General features: G+C 42.1%; 11 protein-coding genes across 11 annotated transcripts; 6 read left to right on the plus strand and 5 right to left on the minus strand.

Annotated features, from left to right (window-relative positions):
* Positions 1 to 252: 252 nt before the first annotated feature.
* Positions 253 to 483, minus strand: SS1G_02932 (predicted protein; the record flags this gene model as incomplete). Its single annotated transcript, XM_001596659.1, has 2 exons — positions 253 to 395; positions 441 to 483. The coding sequence occupies 2 exons, from the start codon at positions 481 to 483 to the stop codon at positions 253 to 255; spliced, it is 186 nt and encodes a 61-aa protein (XP_001596709.1).
* A 323-nt stretch (positions 484 to 806) lies between these two features.
* SS1G_02933 (predicted protein) lies at positions 807 to 2,828 on the plus strand (the record flags this gene model as incomplete). The annotated part of the gene is made up of 6 exons (XM_001596660.1): positions 807 to 825; positions 880 to 939; positions 1,551 to 1,772; positions 2,082 to 2,118; positions 2,421 to 2,528; positions 2,750 to 2,828. The coding sequence occupies 6 exons, from the start codon at positions 807 to 809 to the stop codon at positions 2,826 to 2,828; spliced, it is 525 nt and encodes a 174-aa protein (XP_001596710.1).
* A 288-nt stretch (positions 2,829 to 3,116) lies between these two features.
* Positions 3,117 to 3,308, minus strand: SS1G_02934 (predicted protein; the record flags this gene model as incomplete). The annotated part of the gene is made up of 2 exons (XM_001596661.1): positions 3,117 to 3,163; positions 3,206 to 3,308. The coding sequence occupies 2 exons, from the start codon at positions 3,306 to 3,308 to the stop codon at positions 3,117 to 3,119; spliced, it is 150 nt and encodes a 49-aa protein (XP_001596711.1).
* Positions 3,309 to 4,336: 1,028 nt separating this feature from the next.
* On the minus strand, positions 4,337 to 4,555 carry SS1G_02935 (predicted protein; the record flags this gene model as incomplete). Its single annotated transcript, XM_001596662.1, has 1 exon — positions 4,337 to 4,555. The coding sequence occupies one exon, from the start codon at positions 4,553 to 4,555 to the stop codon at positions 4,337 to 4,339; it is 219 nt and encodes a 72-aa protein (XP_001596712.1).
* A 196-nt stretch (positions 4,556 to 4,751) lies between these two features.
* On the plus strand, positions 4,752 to 5,517 carry SS1G_02936 (predicted protein; the record flags this gene model as incomplete). Its single annotated transcript, XM_001596663.1, has 3 exons — positions 4,752 to 4,826; positions 5,047 to 5,167; positions 5,402 to 5,517. The coding sequence occupies 3 exons, from the start codon at positions 4,752 to 4,754 to the stop codon at positions 5,515 to 5,517; spliced, it is 312 nt and encodes a 103-aa protein (XP_001596713.1).
* Positions 5,518 to 5,739: 222 nt separating this feature from the next.
* SS1G_02937 (hypothetical protein) lies at positions 5,740 to 6,500 on the plus strand (the record flags this gene model as incomplete). The annotated part of the gene is made up of 2 exons (XM_001596664.1): positions 5,740 to 5,897; positions 5,978 to 6,500. 2 exons carry the CDS (start codon positions 5,740 to 5,742, stop codon positions 6,498 to 6,500), a joined length of 681 nt encoding a protein of 226 aa, XP_001596714.1.
* Positions 6,501 to 6,870: 370 nt separating this feature from the next.
* SS1G_02938 (hypothetical protein) lies at positions 6,871 to 7,991 on the plus strand (the record flags this gene model as incomplete). Its single annotated transcript, XM_001596665.1, has 3 exons — positions 6,871 to 6,932; positions 6,997 to 7,091; positions 7,393 to 7,991. 3 exons carry the CDS (start codon positions 6,871 to 6,873, stop codon positions 7,989 to 7,991), a joined length of 756 nt encoding a protein of 251 aa, XP_001596715.1.
* Positions 7,992 to 9,263: 1,272 nt separating this feature from the next.
* SS1G_02939 (hypothetical protein) lies at positions 9,264 to 11,602 on the plus strand (the record flags this gene model as incomplete). Its single annotated transcript, XM_001596666.1, has 3 exons — positions 9,264 to 9,567; positions 9,616 to 10,332; positions 10,386 to 11,602. The coding sequence occupies 3 exons, from the start codon at positions 9,264 to 9,266 to the stop codon at positions 11,600 to 11,602; spliced, it is 2,238 nt and encodes a 745-aa protein (XP_001596716.1).
* A 342-nt stretch (positions 11,603 to 11,944) lies between these two features.
* Positions 11,945 to 12,139, minus strand: SS1G_02940 (predicted protein; the record flags this gene model as incomplete). The annotated part of the gene is made up of 1 exon (XM_001596667.1): positions 11,945 to 12,139. One exon carries the CDS (start codon positions 12,137 to 12,139, stop codon positions 11,945 to 11,947), a length of 195 nt encoding a protein of 64 aa, XP_001596717.1.
* Positions 12,140 to 13,672: 1,533 nt separating this feature from the next.
* On the plus strand, positions 13,673 to 15,696 carry SS1G_02941 (predicted protein; the record flags this gene model as incomplete). Its single annotated transcript, XM_001596668.1, has 4 exons — positions 13,673 to 13,739; positions 14,236 to 14,288; positions 14,779 to 14,848; positions 14,903 to 15,696. The coding sequence occupies 4 exons, from the start codon at positions 13,673 to 13,675 to the stop codon at positions 15,694 to 15,696; spliced, it is 984 nt and encodes a 327-aa protein (XP_001596718.1).
* Positions 15,697 to 16,867: 1,171 nt separating this feature from the next.
* On the minus strand, positions 16,868 to 19,087 carry SS1G_02942 (hypothetical protein; the record flags this gene model as incomplete). Its single annotated transcript, XM_001596669.1, has 2 exons — positions 16,868 to 18,815; positions 18,882 to 19,087. The coding sequence occupies 2 exons, from the start codon at positions 19,085 to 19,087 to the stop codon at positions 16,868 to 16,870; spliced, it is 2,154 nt and encodes a 717-aa protein (XP_001596719.1).
* Positions 19,088 to 20,048: the final 961 nt, after the last annotated feature.

Here is a 20,048-nt window from a genome sequence, read left to right on the forward strand (position 1 = left end):
GACAGGTCATCAAGGCTGTGGTGTCTGCTGTAGTCATGGCCGGAAACGTGTGATAACCGTATTGTGTTATTCCAGCTTGTACTCAACATACAGTAATCTTCAAGGGCGTGATAATATATGCCCTTGGACCTTGGATGATACTCTCACCTTCAGCTTTTCCCCTCGTGTTCGCTTTTGGTATTCCGACATTGCCAAGCTTATCCAAAAGAGGTGCTTCATGCGATGCTTAAGCCTAGAAAAGATTCAGATGTTTCATTCATCGGCAATGCTTTGCTGTAGAAGTCCAAAGTCGGAATATACGTTGGTATAGCCTTTCCAAAGTAAGACGTCTGAGTGGTTAGTGCGTGTAATCATAAGCTGCCCGGGATTTGTTCCCAGGTCGATTATTTCCTCATCTATACTTTGAGTCGCAATAGAAGGCGCTCAGCGGAAACACCCACCAGCCTTAACGTTCCAACTCACGACAGCTGATGCGAATGACATTCCGAAGAGTCCAGGTGTCGCTCTCCTCCAGGTTTCTTTATGGGTTCATTCTTCCATGAAAAGCTTATTGCATTGCCTGCTCTGCTGGTCATATACCGAAGTGGCTGTATTAGGCTTTAGGATGTGTTGCGGGCAGCTACATTATTCGCGCGGTTTCTACACTTCTTTTGCATTTTCAATTTTCAATATTTCGAAAATTACCATCATTAATCATTCGGACACTGATATCACCCTGTATTTACCCACGCCATTTCAACGGCTAAAACGTCAGCATGTGCTGGCGAGGCGCCGAGAGTTAACTATTCCCGAAGACCAAAAACACCATGCGCAAAATTATTATTAGTATATTATGTCGATTACTGTATTTTGACTGACAGGCGGCTCTGGGTACTGTAGTCTGTAGCTCATCGCCATTGCCTCCTCAGAACGCTGCTACAGGTACAACTGCGGGAAGTGGTTTGTGTTACATTGAAACTAGACATACTGGGATAAGGCATGGCCACCCTGCCTGCTGAAAAGACAAAGACTTGGTTTGGCCGATTTTATTGGCTAATACTAGGGGTCTTGTCCCGAGACCAGAGCAGTGGAAAATGAGCCCTGTACTGGCCCATGTCGACTCTCTGCCTAGCTTCTGTTTAGGATTTTATGCCTCCCGCCAACTAGTGAACATCCTCGAATACATAGTTAAGATTTCTTTGAAAGATTAGCAGACCGGGCAGCCGGCCGTGCTGATCAAATGACTTTTATTATTTTCGATTAGAGACTTAGTGAAAACTAGTCAGGGGGAGTCTGCCGCATTACTTAAGGAAACGGAAAATACATAAAAGGCTGATTCTTGGGATGATGGAATGATGGGATCCCCATGGATTAAAAATACACGAAAAAGACAGGCCCATGAAGGAACTGTAACATAAGTAAGATACCCGGTAGCTATCCCTTGTAGCACAGCTTGCCCGCTTACTCGATCGGAGGGGTGTTCGTATTTGTACCGTCGAAATGTAGCTTGTACAGATACCTACCTATCTTCGATAAAAGGCACAGGTGATCTAACTTCGATTTCTAAGCAGATGTTGCAGGATTATTAAATGGGTGGAAGAAATTGGTATCTTGGCGAAGCAGTAACGCAATGCTTGATATATTCAAGGTATCGATAACCGATCACAGAGTCATACATATACGTATGTGTCCCCTTAAGCCTCATGTTGGTGAAAGGGTTAACAGTCATACTAAGCGTAAGCTGCGTTTGGTAACTTTGACTGTCGGGGAGAATTGGTATATGCCAGTTGTAAGTAAGGTAATCAATCTATCTTCTTTTTAGCTCGACTCATGATACCTATTACAGTAAGTGGACGAATTTTCTTGTAAATTGGAACAAGCTGCAAGTAGCACGACAGCAAACTCGGATTTATTCTCCGAGCAAGCCTCTCCATCGATAATGGGTCAAGGATCGGGTCTCTTGGACAGATACCGTTGGAGCCGCGGAATCGGGGGCATAGGAACATGGATTAGAGAAGAAATGAAAGCTTCGAAAAGTTCCATTCAAGACCCATACTAAAGGAAATGAACCTTGGCATCTTTGCGTTCTTAAAAGTTTCTAGGGATCATAAGATGGAGCCAAATGATTCAATCAACAAGGTGAGCCAGGTCAGTTTTAAAATGGGTCAAACAGCAACTAGAGATCAACAATTGGGTCGATTGGATTGGATGGCTACGTCGAAACCAATTCGCAGGAAGAAAAACGGTCCTTGCCACGTTTTGTTATAGCACCCCCATTTTTGTGATGGCGATCATTATAGGGACCTCGTAGCTGGGAAGTTTGGATGGAAGGGTTCAAGAATTCCAAGATCCAAGGAGGTTTAGCCTTGGTGGAGCAACCTCAGCTGCATTTTTAAGATGAAAGGGGCTCAAGCAAGAGCAGTTTGCAACTAATGATCTAGCGACAAAGACCGGAAAAGATGGTGTGCTTGTTCCAAGATCGAAAAAGGAAACAGACCAAAGTGGCTTGATTGGTATCAGAAAGTTTCGCGGAAGTTGTTCCTGAAGCCGTAGGAGGCATTTCCGAACGAATGATATCGTGTATTGAATCAGTTACCATCCAAATTTTTCTTTTCTAGTGGCGTGGTTTAATATCTGGTGTGGTCGTGCAAATTTTGACTGTGCCTATCTCGGACATTTCCTTGACGCCTGCCGGTGCAGGAAAGTTGTTCCGGGCTTCCCATTTCCTTAGCTTTTTAGGTGAGTGTTACACAAACAACTCACTGTACAGTGTACACGCATTTTTGACGCCGAGGGATTTTGGCGAAGCGATGAAGGGGTTGATGGATGGGGTCGAAATTTTCAAGTAGCCGCGTGGTAAAATTCTAGAAGGAAAAGAAATGATCCAATACTATATTTCTATGGATCCATCGTTCCACAGGATAATAATACTTTCGGGCTCTTCCTAACCCTGCCGCTGTCTCACAACTCCATCCTCTTCACCTTATATTCGTAAAGTATCGCCTAGTGAACAACAACGCTGTTCCCTGAACAATAAAGAACGATTTTCAATTCTCATCCACATTCAATTCCCGGAAATCAATATCTGTGTGACTAACTTTCCATTTTATTTGAAAAGGCGAGTGGAACTATCATCATCAATCATAATCCAAATTGATACACCGCCTGTTGTAGGTTCTCATTTCTTGCGATAGGATTCCTGTTCTATGTTATTCAAAACACATACTCAAGCACGCCACGATCCAAGCGGTTGTTTTGATTTGACGGTAACTGCGCTTTACGGGATTTCCGGCGTCGAATCCGGTGGCACTGTCTGTATGTGTACTCATGTTTTCAAGTACTTCATTTGTTCATGTTGCGTTTTGGGAACCTCACCTAATTTTCGGAGACATATTTTCGATATCGCTCTGCTACGTGATTAGTCTGATAATTTTTTAACCTCGGACACAAAAGAGAAATCCTAGGACCCGCGGCCACCACTTTTGGGGAGGATCTTGGGAACGTGACCTTCTACAGACCTACTTCACTGCTGCAATGCTGCAATGCTGCACACTACATGAAATGAATCTGAGATTTGTCGCGTGGTACTTAGGCTTTGAAGTCAAAATCATAATATCCACTCAAAGATCTATGTGTTTCCTTCATTTCTTGCCAATCAAAGGAGTATTCCAATGTTTGGGGAATCTTACAAGACTAAAAAATTTCATTTCATGGGTTCAGGAAGTCTCCCGGAGCATCGTCATGCGTTATGAGTCGCGGCGGCTACGCACATTTGCAGCCCACATCATCAGCAGAACCGAAAATTTCAATCGGTGGATTGTGATACGTCAAGACGTCGTTGACCGTGTGCAATATTAGCTAAATGGCATTCCCGACATCGCGTTGAGATGCAACACGAGGAGATAATTCTCAGCCAATTGGGCATCTCAAGTATCTGAAGCATGCGCTGTTTAATCTCATTTGGATATTGGCTATATTACCCTGCTCATATAGCGATATCATACGCAAAATGTATCTTTTGTACTTATACACTGGAAAGTTCATGCACTTCAATCTCTACAAATTTGGATGGCTTGCAGATGCAAGATGCACTCACTAGGTTAGTTGCACTGCATTTACCCATGCATTAGCATGTAGATTGCATATGCATCGAAGGTCACTTCTCCCGCGCTCTCTTTTCAGCCCCGTGTCACAACCACGAATTTGCACCATATTGGCTAGAATTGAACCCGAAAATGGGGAATTGAAGTACGATTTAAACACAGTTGGGCGCCATTTTCATGGAATTATCGGTGGTAAAGAATTTTTTCCGGTCAATTTACAGCCATATTTCGGCCTCTTACTGAATTGAAGTCCGCTATAATGCACCAATTTCTCCGTGCAGGGTGGCGCTTTCATCGCCCTCGGTCAGGCGGGTCATTGCTGGGTGTGTCAGGCCAGATAGCTTGGAGGCTATTCTCTCCTCTTTCTCGCCAGGCTCTTTATCCGAAGTCTGGCATGACCCCCAAAAACGCAAGTAACCGTTACAGCGGATGGGCACAGCCTTACAGAAATCTTTGAGCACACCGCACGTCATACTTATGGTTACCAATTATACCGAGTTCATCAACGATCTTGAACCAATCATAACTTGACCGCAAGGGCTGCACTCTTCTCACCGAGTTCTTGACCGCACTCACGTCTCAGTGCCTTACTCAAACTTTAATATAGCACCTAACTATGTAGTGGGGGTATCGTATGTGGTGTTTCATGGGCAAATTTTAGTCTCAAAGATGGCTCGGAAGAATGATTCCATCCTTCCCCACCTGCATCGAAAGATGATTTCGTATGACAGCCCAAGAGAAAAGGTATGCACCCAACTCAAGTGATGTATTCAAGGACCGGTAACGGGATTCCTTGGAGATCCCCAATCTTGTATCACACGATATTTTATAATTTCTCCCGCAATATGCCGCATACAACACTACTAGGCATCGGGCTCGTTAGGAAATAGACGAAAATGGACAGAAATGAGGATCATATGATTTTCACCTACAATCTGCAAGGCTGAGCACACCAATACAGTAGCGGCTTGAGGCTTTGCCCTGCATGAAGGATGCTCACCATATCATCATTTACATTGACGCCTATGCAGTAATGGCAGAATTGAGTAATATCGTAATTGCAATTGCGGCGGTATTAGTGGTAAGTATGAAAATTAATAACCAAGGGAATAATGCAATGATTTCTTTGGGCTAAACCCCTGACAGCTCTTCTTTCTTTCCCACACGTTCTTATATTCTGGTGGACGATTAGCGTAGTATTGTGGTTGTAAGCAAGGCCCATTTCTAATCAACTCAATAACAAGCCTCTTTGGAATCTTTCCAATCACGTGACTGACATGAAAAGATTTGCATGCCTCAACTGTGTGACTAATCATCAGCTTTAAGCCTGAGGCATAAGTCCGAAAAGCGGATTTACCACAGTGTTCCATCGGATCGCTTCATCCTTGAAAAGGACTGCATCATTCAGCATTTGGCGGGGCAATCAGAAGCCTAGAACCACCAAAAGAGTCATAGAAAACCCCTCAGGACACCAGGATTTGATCAATATTTGTCAATATCACCATACAAGGAAATTTTTTTCAATAAATCATTCCATCATACGATATTGATAAATATATAATTTCTTCATCGGCTCGTTCCTTTCAATAGTTCAGGGTCGGTCCATCACAGCGGTAATTAAACTGGTAAGCCGAATAACTAGTACGCATTAGTCAACATGGCCAAAAAGCAAGCTGCTGGGGAGAATAGCAGAAAGGCCGCAGGGAACGCCAAGAAGGCTGAAGTCGCTGCAGCGAAAGCGGCAGTTGAAAACAATAAAAAGGCTCAAGCAGAGGCCGAGGAATGGAATAAGGGAGCAAAGAGCAATTCAAAGGCGTGAGTCCGAATGGTTGATTTCAGTTCAAGCTACCCCGCATATCACCCGACCAATGTGCTAACGTAGGATTGAACGATAGTGAAGCTGCAGCTGCCAAAAAAGCAGAAGCAGATCGGAAAAAAGCAGAAAAGGATGCTTTGTTGAAGGCTGAGGAAGCTGATACGCCTTCTGGCCCTAAGAATTCGAAGAAAGCCGAAAAGAAGCCTGCCGTTAAAAGAGGTCTCGACCTATCACAACTTGATGACTCTCCTACTAGTGCTAGCCCAAAATCTGCTTTGAATGCTTCTGGTATCGATAACGCGTTGGATGCATTGGCATTGACATCGAATACGAAAGAAAAGGTTGACAGACATCCAGAAAGGAGGTTTAAGGCTGCTTACGCGGAATTTGAGGAGAGGAGATTGGCTGAAATGGATAATGATGGTAGCGGAGCGGGATTAAGGAAGAACCAAAGGCAAGAGAGGATCAGGAAAGAGTTTGAGAAGAGTCCTTTGAATCCTTTTAACCAGGTCACCGGAAACTATGATTCTACAAAGGACGAGTTGGAGGAGATTAGGCAGGGTGTGAAAGCCAATGTCGAGGCAAGGCTAGCAGGCAACTAGCTATTTCTAGGCTTGCGGTTGTCATATGTGCGGCGACTTGCTACATCTTGTAGGCATAACTATTGTAGGTTTGGGCTTTTTGGCGATTAAAACGATACCAGCAGCGCAGGCAAGCAGCCAGTAGTGGTAGAGAGAGAATGAATGATATCCATGATTATATGCAAATTTCACCTGTGCGACTAATCGTATTCAAGACAAAAATTGGCCGGGAAGTAATGTACAAATGGCATTGACGTTTCTCAAACCCGTGAATAACCTCCTGAAATTTAGCCATGGCAATAAGAACTTCACCGCTTTCACCTCCTACCCAAGCTCTGGATCACAAGCCAGAAACACAACATAGTCTAAGTCAAGTATAACAACAATAACAATGGCGCCACAACAATTATCAACTTTACCTACGGTCAGAAAACAAAATTTACTTGTAGAATTGTCCGTTGATCCACTCTTCCCATACACAGAAACCAACCATGCTAACGTGAATCCACCAACTCAGTTCAAGTCTAAAATACGCATGTCCGCATGGCGTATTCATGAGCCTCACTCCAGGGGACCCCACCCTCTGGTCCGGTGTTCTCTTCGTACGGAAAGGTAAATCTAAGTCTCATGCCATGCGATCTGCCATTCCTGCATCTTGCTCGCGCGGACGCGGCTTCGAAATAGTCAACCTATCACATCATGTTAGATCTCAACTAACCTGCCTTGTTGTTTCTTATATTAGGCCCATATGCGCCTTCAATCCTGCGCTTCCATATCTCGTTTCCCCCGCAGTATCCAGCTCTGCCGCCTCTAGTGACTTTCTCGACGGACATTTTTCATCCGCTTATTACGCCGCTCACGACGTATATGTATAGTACGGATACGCAGTCTGATGGCACGGTGAGCGCGACAGATGAGGAGAGGTTACCGCCTGGAGGGTTCTCGCTGAGAGATGGATTTCCGGCTTGGTTTGGGAGGAGAAGTAGGAGGAGTGTTGAACAGAGGACTCCGACGAAGCCGGATGGAAGCACGGCCGGCAGTATAACTATGAGTAGTCCGGGGAGTGGTATTTCGTCACCGGACAAAACGGCAGATGGCATAAGAGTAGGGGTTTATGAGGTGTTAAGATATCTGAGGAGGACTTTTGATGATGAGCTCGTGCTAGATAAGGTACCTTTGGAGGCGGCTGGTAATCCTGGCGCGTGGCACGCGTGGAAGTCGTATCGCATCAAGATTGGGAAGATGGCTGCAGAGAATAAAGACACCGAACTGAAAGATCCGACGTCACCTATAGTAGCACGCGCACCAGGAGAATGGAATTGGGATGGTGTATGGGAAGCAAGAGTTAAGAAGGGTATAGAGGCCAGTATTGCAGATACAGTATTATATGGGTTAGGGGCAGATGACTTGATACAGTTTCTCAATTTTGACAAGGAGAAGGTTGAGCAAATCAGAGAGCAGATCAAGGAGAGCGCGCATGCTCTGGAGCCACAACGAAGGAGCGTGGCATGATATCACAGAATATCGTGGACATTTTAGCATTTTCGTGCGGTTTAGCATGTTCTACGGACTATTGTTTCTAGCATTGATACCCCCAGTTGACCCAATATGACTTTTAATTCTTCTTTATGTCTTGATCTGGAATTGGCGTTTGGGTACGTATAAAGGGAAAATTTCGGACGGTTTGGAGTATACATACCCGGTATTGGTACATTTGTCAAGTGATTGTCTTCACACAACACGGTAGCGATGCTCGCATTAGGAATCTATGAATTCCTAGGATTCAAATTCTGCGGGGGTAAATGCTCGATAGCGCATATCAAGTAGTCAGATTTCGTTATCTGTATCTTCAGCTATAGAAGGGTCGTAGACGGTTCGGATTCAGTAAGGGATTGTTAGCTTGATGAAGAAGATAGACTTGCACCATGTTCAGCGTAATGCTCATCAAGAAGGCTAGGTCCTAAAAGACCTTCTGATGTTCGTACTTGTACATTCGGATTCCGGACTTGTTTGAATCCAGAACTCGAAAGTCATGTGTTGATAAATTATCATGATGGGAGTTTTCTGGTGTTTTAAGCAGAACTCTTTGGGTTTATTTTAGTTTAGAGTGAAGACGTGGGAATTTTGTTTCACTGTTGTGGGATTAGAACCCTCTTTTACGTTTTTCGAAGGAAATGATCATTGTCCCGTGTACTTCTCCTTGTTATCTCTTGTCTGTTGACCTTTTAATTCTTAGATTCAATTGTTGATTTTCGTCAGACTCCTAAAGATTCGCCTGACATTCTCTGGCCAAATTCCTAGTGCTCCTTCCTTTACAAAAATGGAAGTATCGTTCTTTTCCGAAAGTTTCATAAAAGAGCCATGCCTTCCTATTCCATATGTTATTGCCATAGTAGGATCTTCCTCGGTCTTAAAAAACTGTTCCTTTCAACAACATTACTGTTTCAAAATTCTTTTGGCTATGATTACAGAATCTTTTTCTCCCATTGGCGCACTTATAATAGTGCCAATTGTTATCCTACTATCTGTTGTATTAATTGCATTGAAGGCTTGCAGTATTTGGAGGTGGATCGTTCGCTGTTGCCACTGGCCTAGGAGGACTTTTCATTCTTCCAGACTGATTCGGAAATCGAAAAGTCGACTTTCAAGCTTTGATAATATTTACGACGGCTCCTGGAGTGATTTGGAGACTACAAGGTCGGGCGGTTCAAGCTTCGTCAGTAGAGCATCTAGATTAGACACTTTTATCGTTCCACCATCAGAGACGAATTCAACAAGCTCATTATGGAACACCCCAACTCGAACCGCCTTGAGATTCATGAACCCGAGGAGCCCGCACCGCTACGAATTATCAAGCGTAGCCAGACCGTCGCCGGTCGCCCTTCGAGCTCCGGATTTGGAGGCGCAGACGAGTGGGGAGTTTTTGAATCCACGTTCGTCAATGAAGACGAAGGAAGTCCACCAACAGCAGCGGGCAGACCTTTAGGGCCTTTAACTATACACAAAATAAGGAGAGGCAGGGGTAAGGGCAGGGGCAGCATTCTGGGCGACAGCTTGTCTATAAAAGTTGTGGACGTTGAAAAGCAGGGTATAGGCAAAAAAAAATCATACTATTAACCTAAGCTGATTCTTACAGTTTGCCTTGAATTTCCAAAGGACGATTTTGACCTTACGCCTAAAGCTACTCATCAGCCAGAACGTGCCGTAAGTGCGGGTAAATTTTTGAGGACTGAGTTGCATCGTGGCAGTTCTGAAAACGACGTAAATAGGCATCCCATTCAGCAGCCTTTGGATGGATCCCCTGAGATACCTAAGAGAAAGCATTCCAAATCCAAATACTCTCTTTTAAGGGCATTCGGTGGTAAGCGTAGCGACGATTTGAATTGTAAAGCTCTCAGTCGAAGCGATTCTTCAGCCTCAACTAGGACAATGAAATCCCAGAATACCCTTCTTCGCAGGCTTTCCCACAGGAAGTCTACAGCATCCACAATCCAATCAATCGCTTCCTCAGTACCTTCAAGTCTTGGGACTGTGGAGCTCTCTCATCCTTTTGATACAAATCGTCAAGAGATCATTGATTCTACGGTCAGTTCAAGGGAATGTTCATACTACGATGGAACGGTTATAATCTCGAGCCCTCCAACGCCCACAATCGGCTCAAGTAGAGACGATAATCTGGTCCTATGCCCACAAATTTCCGTCACTCCAGAGAGCGCTAGTGTAAATGCAGGTGTTTGCACACTATGGGCTGCGGTCGAAATTACAGGCGTACTTCGAAGAGCTGACGGTACATCGACTTTAGATGATGCGGGTCGTACTTATAGCACACAAAACCTTACTCCACGTTGCTTAGGTAGGTAAAAAAGTCTCACAAACTTTTGGGAGTATTCCCACTAATAGCTCTAGACCTTAGAAGTTATGGCAGTCTCCATAATATTGCTGTTGAATTTCAACCAGGACCAGATTGCATTATAGTCGACCAGCCAGAGGATACCTTTCAAGCGAAGACCATTCGGGTGAGTGAGACTCATCTTATGTTGGTCAAGATTCGATTGAACGAAGTCAAGGTTTCAGTTTCGCATGCGAAGGAAAAGTCATCGGATGAACTGATCGAAAATCTAAATGAGATTCTGGGAGACATCAGCACTCAGTATCTAACTGTAAAACTTAACTATCGCCACTCGGCTTTCTTGAATTTGAGACAGCAGGCTGCCGAAGGAGAGTTCAGGCTTTTACCGCAGCACACACTGTTGGAGACGAAAGCTACAGCATCAATTAAGCGCCATAATCCAGCATCTGCTTGGTCACCAAGAAACTCTGGTGCTATGAATTCCGCGGTAGGAGGCTCTGCGCTTACTAAGATTATCGAGAAGCACTTTTCGGCCGAGAAGTCTAGGGAAGCACTTCAGAAACTTGCGGATGATAGAACAATAATTCCATATCCCCGTAGAACCTATGGACACTCTTCGGATAAAGAAAATCGGAAATCTACAGCCAGCCCATTATCGTACATAGATCCGAGTAATAATTTACTTTCCCATTCATTTTCTATGACAGCCATTTCAAATTTTAACGCTCGGGGTAGCCCTGTTTCAAAACGACTGATTTCACCTTATGATCATCCATTGGACATGGTGGATGGTGAAATGGATCCGGCTCGGAAGATTTGGTCACAAATGCGAAGAACCTCACGACCCGCCCGTAAACACCCTCGAGCTAGCATCAGCGATGGAAATTACTTCAGTGCAGATCAAGACGCGCTATTTGATTGTACTCCACGATATGGAGGCAGCTTAAGAAGTCCAAATACCTCGCTTTTTGAACCGCCTGATACTCATTTTGATACGTCGCATGAAGTAACACCAAAAGCGAAGCAAAGTCGAGCCTCAAGAGTCAAAAGTACTAGTACGACAATAGATGATAATAGAAATCACCTTATGGAGGTAGCGTTGAGAAACAAGAGGAGTGTGGGTCAAGAAACCTTGAGAAGCATGGTGCCTAGCACACATAGTGGCAAAGGCTTTGGCATTGGACGGCAGGGTGGTGTTATGGGGGCGGTGGCGGGAGTAGGGCTAGCAGGTAGGAATTGGGGGCAGTGGTTACCTTGGGGAGGAGGTGAGTAAGTTTGGCTTGGTCAAAATGCACTTTCATTGTTTAATCTTTCGTTGGACATTCAAGATGGCCAAGATAGTTGTATTGTTAGACTTTTTATAGGGTTCTCTCGCTACTTTTTCTACGATAATTAATGTCTTCTTTCATTCATGCATTCATAAACACATTATCAATGCCTATGTACTTTTCCAAAATTGAATGTCTATTTTGGTACAACTATTGAAAGATTCACTTCTGATAGTAATCATGACACACTCCACAATGAAACGATTTCGAGAACTCCAATACCTCATATTGTCATTTCGGCCATCTTGGCTCGAATATAACAACTAAAATCATATGCTTTTTCATGTTCAGACGTGTCTGATTTTATTTTGCGTTTGGGAATACGTCGATCCTGCATATCTAGATCTGTCCAGATTTTCGTTATGGCGCCATTTCCTCACGCTATCTGGCAGTTTTTCTTTGAGAGTATGATGATAGGGATTCTTTTCCGTATCTTTCTTGGTTATTTCTGCGGGTGAGATCGGAGGGATCCTCATATGCATTGTAAATTATTGCAGTAGGGTATGTGATGATTAGATTCTTTGTTTGGTAGTAGCAAGATTAACTATAGTAATGGTTGGTGGTTCATGAATCTTGGGTCATGAATGATGGATTAGCGGACGGAGGTCACAAAGTTTCTCCACAATCATTCGGATCATGCATTTGCTAAGTTTAGTTGTGGCTGTGGTATATAAGAGACTAGATGTCTGTGCAGTCGTCCAAGTAGTGATTTCTATACGTTTCTGTGTCTGAGTATGACGGAGTGTTAATATTATTGCAAATATTGTGGTTGATTGGTTAGCATATTCTTCATGTGTTTAGTGTCCCCGTAGAGTTGTGGTCACTTCTGTAAAGGCATGTTTATTGTTATCACTGTGTAGGTTATAACGGCGAAGAGACTAATGTTAGCTTCTGTATATTGTTTTGTTGCATATCTTAGCATCCTAGGCATTACTGGCTTCGATCAATTTAGCTCCGGCAGGCATGTCATTATGTTGCATATCTTAGGATTCCTGGCATTGCTAGCTTCGGTACTCCGTATTGAAGTGGCATCATTGGCTGCCCGGATGTTAGACAAAACGCATTAGCATATCATTCTCGGCTCTGGTGGCTCTAGTAAGCCAAGGGTGGTGCTAGATGGACATAAGATCGTTAGTAAATTGCAGTTTACCTTTGGTCAAGCATGAAAGGAGAGTTGGTAAGATATACACGTATTACTGGACTCTTATTCGGTGATTTTAGATCTAGAAATTGAGTAATCAGTATATTTGAAAGTAATAGGATATTGCGTTGAATGTCTTCAACAATTTGAAGCATTGTTAGATAAATAATCCTGAAAGATCTGCGATCTTTAACATAAAGTAAAGTCCCCCGATAATTATCACCTCAGAGCAAATCATCCAAAGAAGCAAAATCCCAATACCTCTGCTTCTAGGAACACAAAGTGGTGTAACTATAAAGTGAATGATACTAATACTAGATCATGACGCCATTCAATTAATTCAATTCAGAACTTTAGTTGCAGACTAACTGCATCTAGTCAAATTAAGTAAAAAATCAAGCGATCATTTAAGCGAGTTTAGTTCCGTGAGAGGTGAATTAGTGCTCTTGGAGATAAATATCTCTTGATGTCAGGGACATCTAAATTGGGTTTTTTGGTAACTTTCAGACTGATAATTAGGTTTTAGGGTGTTCGTACGTATTTTTCAGCAATGATAAGCGTTGGTTGTGATAGAACTTATTATCTTTGGGGAAGCGCCAGTAAAACCTAAGATCATATGTCTTTAGTGATATTATAGATAACTCATTTAATAACCCAACTAATTAGGTAACTTATAAAATGGATTAGATGAACATCATCTTTCCTTGGGGAAGATGTAGATAATCAAAAACTATACATCGCGAGGTTTGATTTTTCTTTTGGGCATATGAATACTTATCTGTTGAATAAATACACGACCACATCCTCTTATTTACCAAAAAATTACCCTAGATTAGTTTCAAACTTGAGTTCTTCATATATTTATTGATATAATATGTGTAAAGTTTTGAAAATCAGACATCGATCATTAGAAAATGGATTGCAGTCAAAGGAGGTGGAAGGTAGGTTGCTATCATATTGCATATTAGATAAAAAGACGGCGGAGAGAAGAAAAAACCTTGTGAATGCAGTCGTGATACAGAGACATAATAATTTTTGTTCTACATTTGGATCGTGCTATGAAGAGGATTTGGGTGAGGAGAAGAAGCTCGCAGTTTAGATGAGAATATTACTTATCGAAGTTCACAAGGAACGTAGTATCCTATTAAATCAAATGCATACCATCTTTTACAATATTCTTCCATTCCTCTCTCATGACTATGAAATGAGAGGTAGTATATATAAGGAACCAAAAGGCCACACATTGCCACTCGAGCTAGAACAAAGTTATACTTCGCAACAGAGGCGTTGATGAATTTCTATTAGGTCTTCTAACTCCTGGGTAATTACTTTGATGACCTAGTGATCAGAAGAGACGAAACCTAGACGCTATGGGATACATTGATATTTGATTTGAAGATGTACAAAGTAAAATATACCTAATATCTTACGATATAGCCCGCAGGTTTAAACTTATGAATCTTTTCAGAAGTGCAGATGAGGTTATTCTGGTGAATCTATATTGTTATACATACGATCTAAGGGAAGTGAATCAAGTGATACATATACGACTAGATGGCTATTGGTTGCAATGAGATGTGACGATTAGACGAATTCGAAGTATACATATGAAGGTGTACCTAACCACAATAATAATGGGAATGGACCATAGAGCTAGCGAGACGGTACAGTGACTCAATTGATATATGAATATAATATGACCTGACTTTAGTAGTGAATTAAGATACTTAGTAGTATTGTAGTCAAATCAGTCAGCTCACTTTATATTATCCTGAGAATTTTGTGATATTTGAAGAATACTCTCGCAACAGACTTTGCATTCTTTCTTTATAAAAGAATCACCTCGTGTCAATAAATTGCAACCAAACCAAATCTCTCAAAATCTCAAGCCATCCAATTCATAGACTGAAGATTCTACTACACACCAGTAAAATACTTTCTTATATAGCGTCGACGTCTTTTGAATATACTGATATGCAGAATTTAGTGAAAGTCAAGCATTTGCTCTCTGTCAAGGCCTTCAAACAGCGTTTGAAACGACCTCAGCCAGGTAAAAAGAAAAAACATGCCCCGAATTTGGAAAAATGATTCTGAACTGATATAGATTCCCGAGTACAAATTGATTCCCAAGTACAAGTTGATTCCCAAGTACAAGTTGATTCCCAAGTACAAATTGATGCTCCTGCCGGTCCTACTTTTACAATCTTTCCAAATCTTCCTCTCGAGTTGCAACGCAAGATATGGGGATTTGCAGCTATCACTCGTCCTCGAGTTATTGAAGTTTATTCCCAAAGTGGACGAAATACGGATAAGCGGGTATTAACTTTATTCCTGATCTGCTTGGGACGTCTTGGTCCTAGCCATCGATATTACACAACAATATCGCCAATCCCTACCAGTCCTTTGCACACCTGTAGCGAATCTCGAAACACAGCTTTGGGAAAGTACAATTTTCATTTTTTCCTTGGTCGGCCCTTCTACTTCGATAACCTTCGGGATATTCTCTGGCTGAAGAGCGATGCCACATTCGATGCTGTAACATTGCGTGCGGGAAATATTACGTATATGACTTATGATATGCTACATAAAGAAGTCCAAGCTACCGCCATGATCGCAAAGCACCAATTCCGTTTCCTTGCCCTCAGCTACCAATCCTGGGTAAAATCACCGGCGGTGCGAGAGAAATACTGTGGGATGGGACGTATTTGGGATCATTACGCACATGCAGGAACCACAATGGAGAAGATATACTTGGTTTATACCGAGCAGGATCAACGAGATGAAGCTGTAAAGGATGCGGAACATATACATCTCTGTAGAACAATTAAGATGAAATATTATTCTAGCATGGTAATCGATTCGACAGAAGATGACAAAGTATACTACAGGGGCTTTTAGATGAGAAGAAGATATGGGCTAGGATTTGACGTACTTCCTGTCCAAGCGATTTTAGATGCAGATCTAGAGCTCATCCAATGATTCATCTTATCCACTAGGCACATCAAAAGCTTTATGCATTATCATTCCAACCTCAACATTTATGAGCCTCAACAAGCATCAACAAGATTCAACGAAAAAGGAAATAACATATGGACATAAAAGAGATCTCGATAGCAACAAATAGGATTCTTCACTTTAGTCAAAAAACAAACCAAAAAAAATCATTGATTTAAAAGAGTACAAGAATCGTATCTATCTGTTACGAGGTTTGCCGTCTAGATCACGTGGAAGTGCTCTAGGCTCTCGAGGTGGTTTATAACTAGGCGTCAAGCAGGGACTTAAGTAATGACAAATAATGATATGCAATTCGTAACTAATAGTAGAGTATACTAAATGATTGATCTTGATCACGAAGCTCTATACAAAGGGAATCCATCTTGATTATATAGACCTTCGTATTCCAACATTGGAGCGATGGAGCTGGGGAGCGAGATTCGAATCTCGCTCCTTCGCTCCCTCGCTCCCTCACAAGACTATTCATGTGATCCTATAACACGTGATAATAGTTTATAATGTTACAACGTAACAGAAAAGTGGCCCATTTTAGGGGGTGGCCCAAAAGTAAGATACTAGACTTAATTACTATATATATATATATATATACATATATCACCACATAGTTATATAATATCATCCCGATTTATAACTTAGTGGTTGTTATACTCATCAATAGATATATATATATACATATACATCTATACAAACAAATTGTTGACCTCCTGGGATCTTGGCAGCATATGCATATGTATTGCATGATGCATATAAGGAGCAAACAAAACTCAACTTTTAATTCATTCTTTCCTTTTTGGTATACTGTTTGTTTGCTTTCAATATTTTGATTTCAAAGCACTTTGATTCCGAAGGCTGAATACCTAACCTTATTCCTTCTTTTTTTTTTGAATATATACTCGCAGCTTAACTGCTTAGCTAGAGAATCAATCAATTCAATCTGATGCTCTTTCTGGTCTCAAGAAACCCAATACAAATTAAGAAATTACAAATCCATATCAGAAAAAGATAAGCTTATCTTTTATCATGAATTATAATTTAACAGCTAATCATCCTCATACTACTCCTCCCCCTCACTATCCTCCCCAAAAACCGCCCTAAAAACCGCATCCGAAGCCTTCTGACCCTCTAACGCATCATTTCTCTCCGCATCAACTACTACAGGCTGCTCATCTCCTTCATTCTCATTCCTAATTACCACATCCCCAAGATCAAAATTATCATCCATCTCCTCTTTTTTGATTTCCTGTTCTCGGAACCCTGTTCCAGTTCCAGTTCCATTTCCATTTCCATTTCCAGCTTCAATCATCATTCTTTCGATTTCTCTCCTCGTTACCAAATCCGATGGCGCTTCTTTTGCCATTCCACGTTCTTCTTCTGTTGAAGGTTGTACATGTTTTGGTGGTTGAACATTGAACCTTTTACACAATAATCTCGTTGGGAACCAATCTTTCTTCTCCCTAGTCATCGGACCATACATACCCATTTTTGCAGCCTGTTCTGCTGGATCTTCTTTGACTTCTGGTTTACTCAGAAGATCTTTTGCTGCACCATCTTGTCCGGGTATTATTGTACTTGAAGAAGAACTCGTGAATCTGGTAGCCATTAATCCAGTCATTGGTTTGAATATCTTTGCGCAATTAGCGAATTCTTTTAATTCTTTTAGCCAATCTTCTTTATTCGTTAGCATCCCCTTTTCCGGTAATATCGTTACAATACCAGCTTGGTGTTCGAGGTAAGCACGATAACGAATACGTTTTGCTTCATCTTCACCATAGACGCTTGAGCAACGCATAAGTGCTGCTTCAGCAGTATATTTGTCGATTTTAGGGATTTGAGAGAGAAGTTCTTGTTGCCGTTGTTCAAGAGTCATGGCATACCCTTCAGGAATTTCGCCTAATGCTTGGGGTAGATTGGATCTCCCAGAAGCCGCAGCTAATCGATCGCGAGCAGAGCTGGAAAGGAAATCGAATACAGATTTCCCAGGTAAAGCTGCTTCCCCAAGGATAGATGCTCTAGACTTAGGATCCAGTTTAGATAATTTTGCTGCTTCTGAGGTGGATAGATATTGTGAAAGCGTGGATTCGGATTTTGATTGTTTGGCGGATTTCCATCCTTCAGGAATTGTGGGCGGTGGATATTTTGAAAGTGTTTCCGACATTGATGTCGAGTCATTACTCAGAATAAATCCATCCAGGGGTAAGCGACCATCGTGACATTTCCGTAGCCCAGCAGCTGCCTTGGCCATAGCAGTCTTCTTCGATATAAATACAGGTTTGGATTTCAACAATGAATTCGCCGCTGGTGATATTGGTTTCTTTTTCTTTTTATCTCCCCCAATTACTCGATTGTAGGATATTCGTGGTCCAATTTCATAAGGATCTTCGTCGTCTGAGCCGGTATCATTAAGTATACCAATCCCAATGCCACCCTTCGCAGGTTTCTTCTTCTTCTTTGAAAATTTAGGCCCTATTGAAAAGGATCGGTCATCGTCCTCGTCCTCCGATTTCTCTTTCTCAGACCCAAGTCCATTTATTGGGGTCAACTTTGTTTCCCCATCGAAACCTAAGCCCTTATGATCATCCTTTCGAAGAAATCTAATCATACGGGTATTTTCAGGCGCAAAGAGATATGTCGCATCGGCATCTGTACCGGGCCTTTCCATTCCATCCAAACGAGCTTTTCGCCGTACCTTCGGGCCTACTCCCTGTCCCTCTTTCCAACCCATTTTCTTCAATAATTTTACACCCATCGTCTCCCCTTCAACCTTGAAAAGATCAATAAATGCGCCTTTACGAATTGCATCATCTTGCGTAGAGCCAAGTCCGGCGAATCCCTCTGCCGTTTGTACTCGTTGCGCTTCTGCAGCATCTGCAATATCTTCATCATCCATAAAATCCTCTGGTCTTTGCTGCGGTGCTTTCGGGGCACCTTTACTTCGATTCGATCGAGAGGAAACGAAAGTCGAGGGCGTCCATCCTTCTTTAGATCCTACAGTGTTGTAGTATCTATTATCAGTTAGAACTATTACATTGAACAACTGTACTTAACATTGAAATATCTAAGGTTCTTACCCTGCACTAAAACCACCAGTGAAAGCACCATGTAATCTTTTCAAACCCCTCTCATCGCGAACTTCCTGCTTCCACACTGGTACATAAGACCCATCATCTCGTACATCTGCATCTCGCGGCGGTAATGGAGTTCCGTATACTACGAAAGGTGATTGTTGGGCCTGTAAATCTGCTTCGTATGTTGCTCGCGAACGTTTTCCGGACATGGTAGAAACGTGGAGATGTGAAGATGGTCTAGAACAATATTGAGGAATCTGAGAACAGAGTCGAGGCTGCATCCAACTCTTGAATAAGTCAGCCTTGTCAAGTTTATTTGGTGAAAACGGATAAATTTAATTGGTTCGATAAACGCGGAGGGATCTATCAATATCACTGTGTTGGTTTCCGAGCATTTTTGATTACGTAAACGTTTAGTTTTCAATAGTTCTCCAATTAGAAATCGCAAACGGTTTGGGTTCCCGCTGTCAATTTATTTTTCCGTCTATTCTTTCTGGAAACATGTTCTACGGGATTTGCTATTGTCGATCGTGAATTGTAGAATTGTATGTAAGATGGATCACGAGCATTTGAAGAACTCGGGGGAGCAATATAATTTACAATTTACAATTTATAATTTATATATGACCTCAGATGTTGGAGGAGGGTATAAGGAGGGGTACAAGGATTGCATTGAACTTTACTTGGTTCAATCACCAATCGAAGGGAAATTCAATAGTTTTCGGGTCAGCTTCCTCTTGGTTACATGGGTTGGTGGTGATTGGGATCGATATGTGATATGATATGACCGGCCATACTTTTAGCCTTACCATACAATACCTACATAAGGTACTCGCAGGTTATTCAATCGATTCTTCTCATCAATTGAAAATTGAAAATTCATAGGATTCATCATTGCTTAATTACCTAGGCCGTAACTAGTAGCATTCTATCGAACGTCAATTCATATTGGAGATGAAGATTTGGGTGGTGAACAGGATGACATCGCTTGCTCGTATAGTTGTTATATCATTCTCATTATTATCTGTAGGAAGTCTTGGTACCCAATGGATTTGCTTTCGTGCCTAGAACATAGCAGGGAATCTGGACACTGTATGTAGTAGTGGGATGATAAGTTTTGTTTGCTGCGGTTCAGGCACGAACAGAGAAGGGTATTAGAATTCTATCTAT

This window comes from Sclerotinia sclerotiorum, genomic scaffold, assembly GCF_000146945.2.
Source record: "Sclerotinia sclerotiorum 1980 UF-70 scaffold_3 genomic scaffold, whole genome shotgun sequence".
In the NCBI taxonomy this organism is placed as follows: domain Eukaryota; kingdom Fungi; phylum Ascomycota; class Leotiomycetes; order Helotiales; family Sclerotiniaceae; genus Sclerotinia; species Sclerotinia sclerotiorum.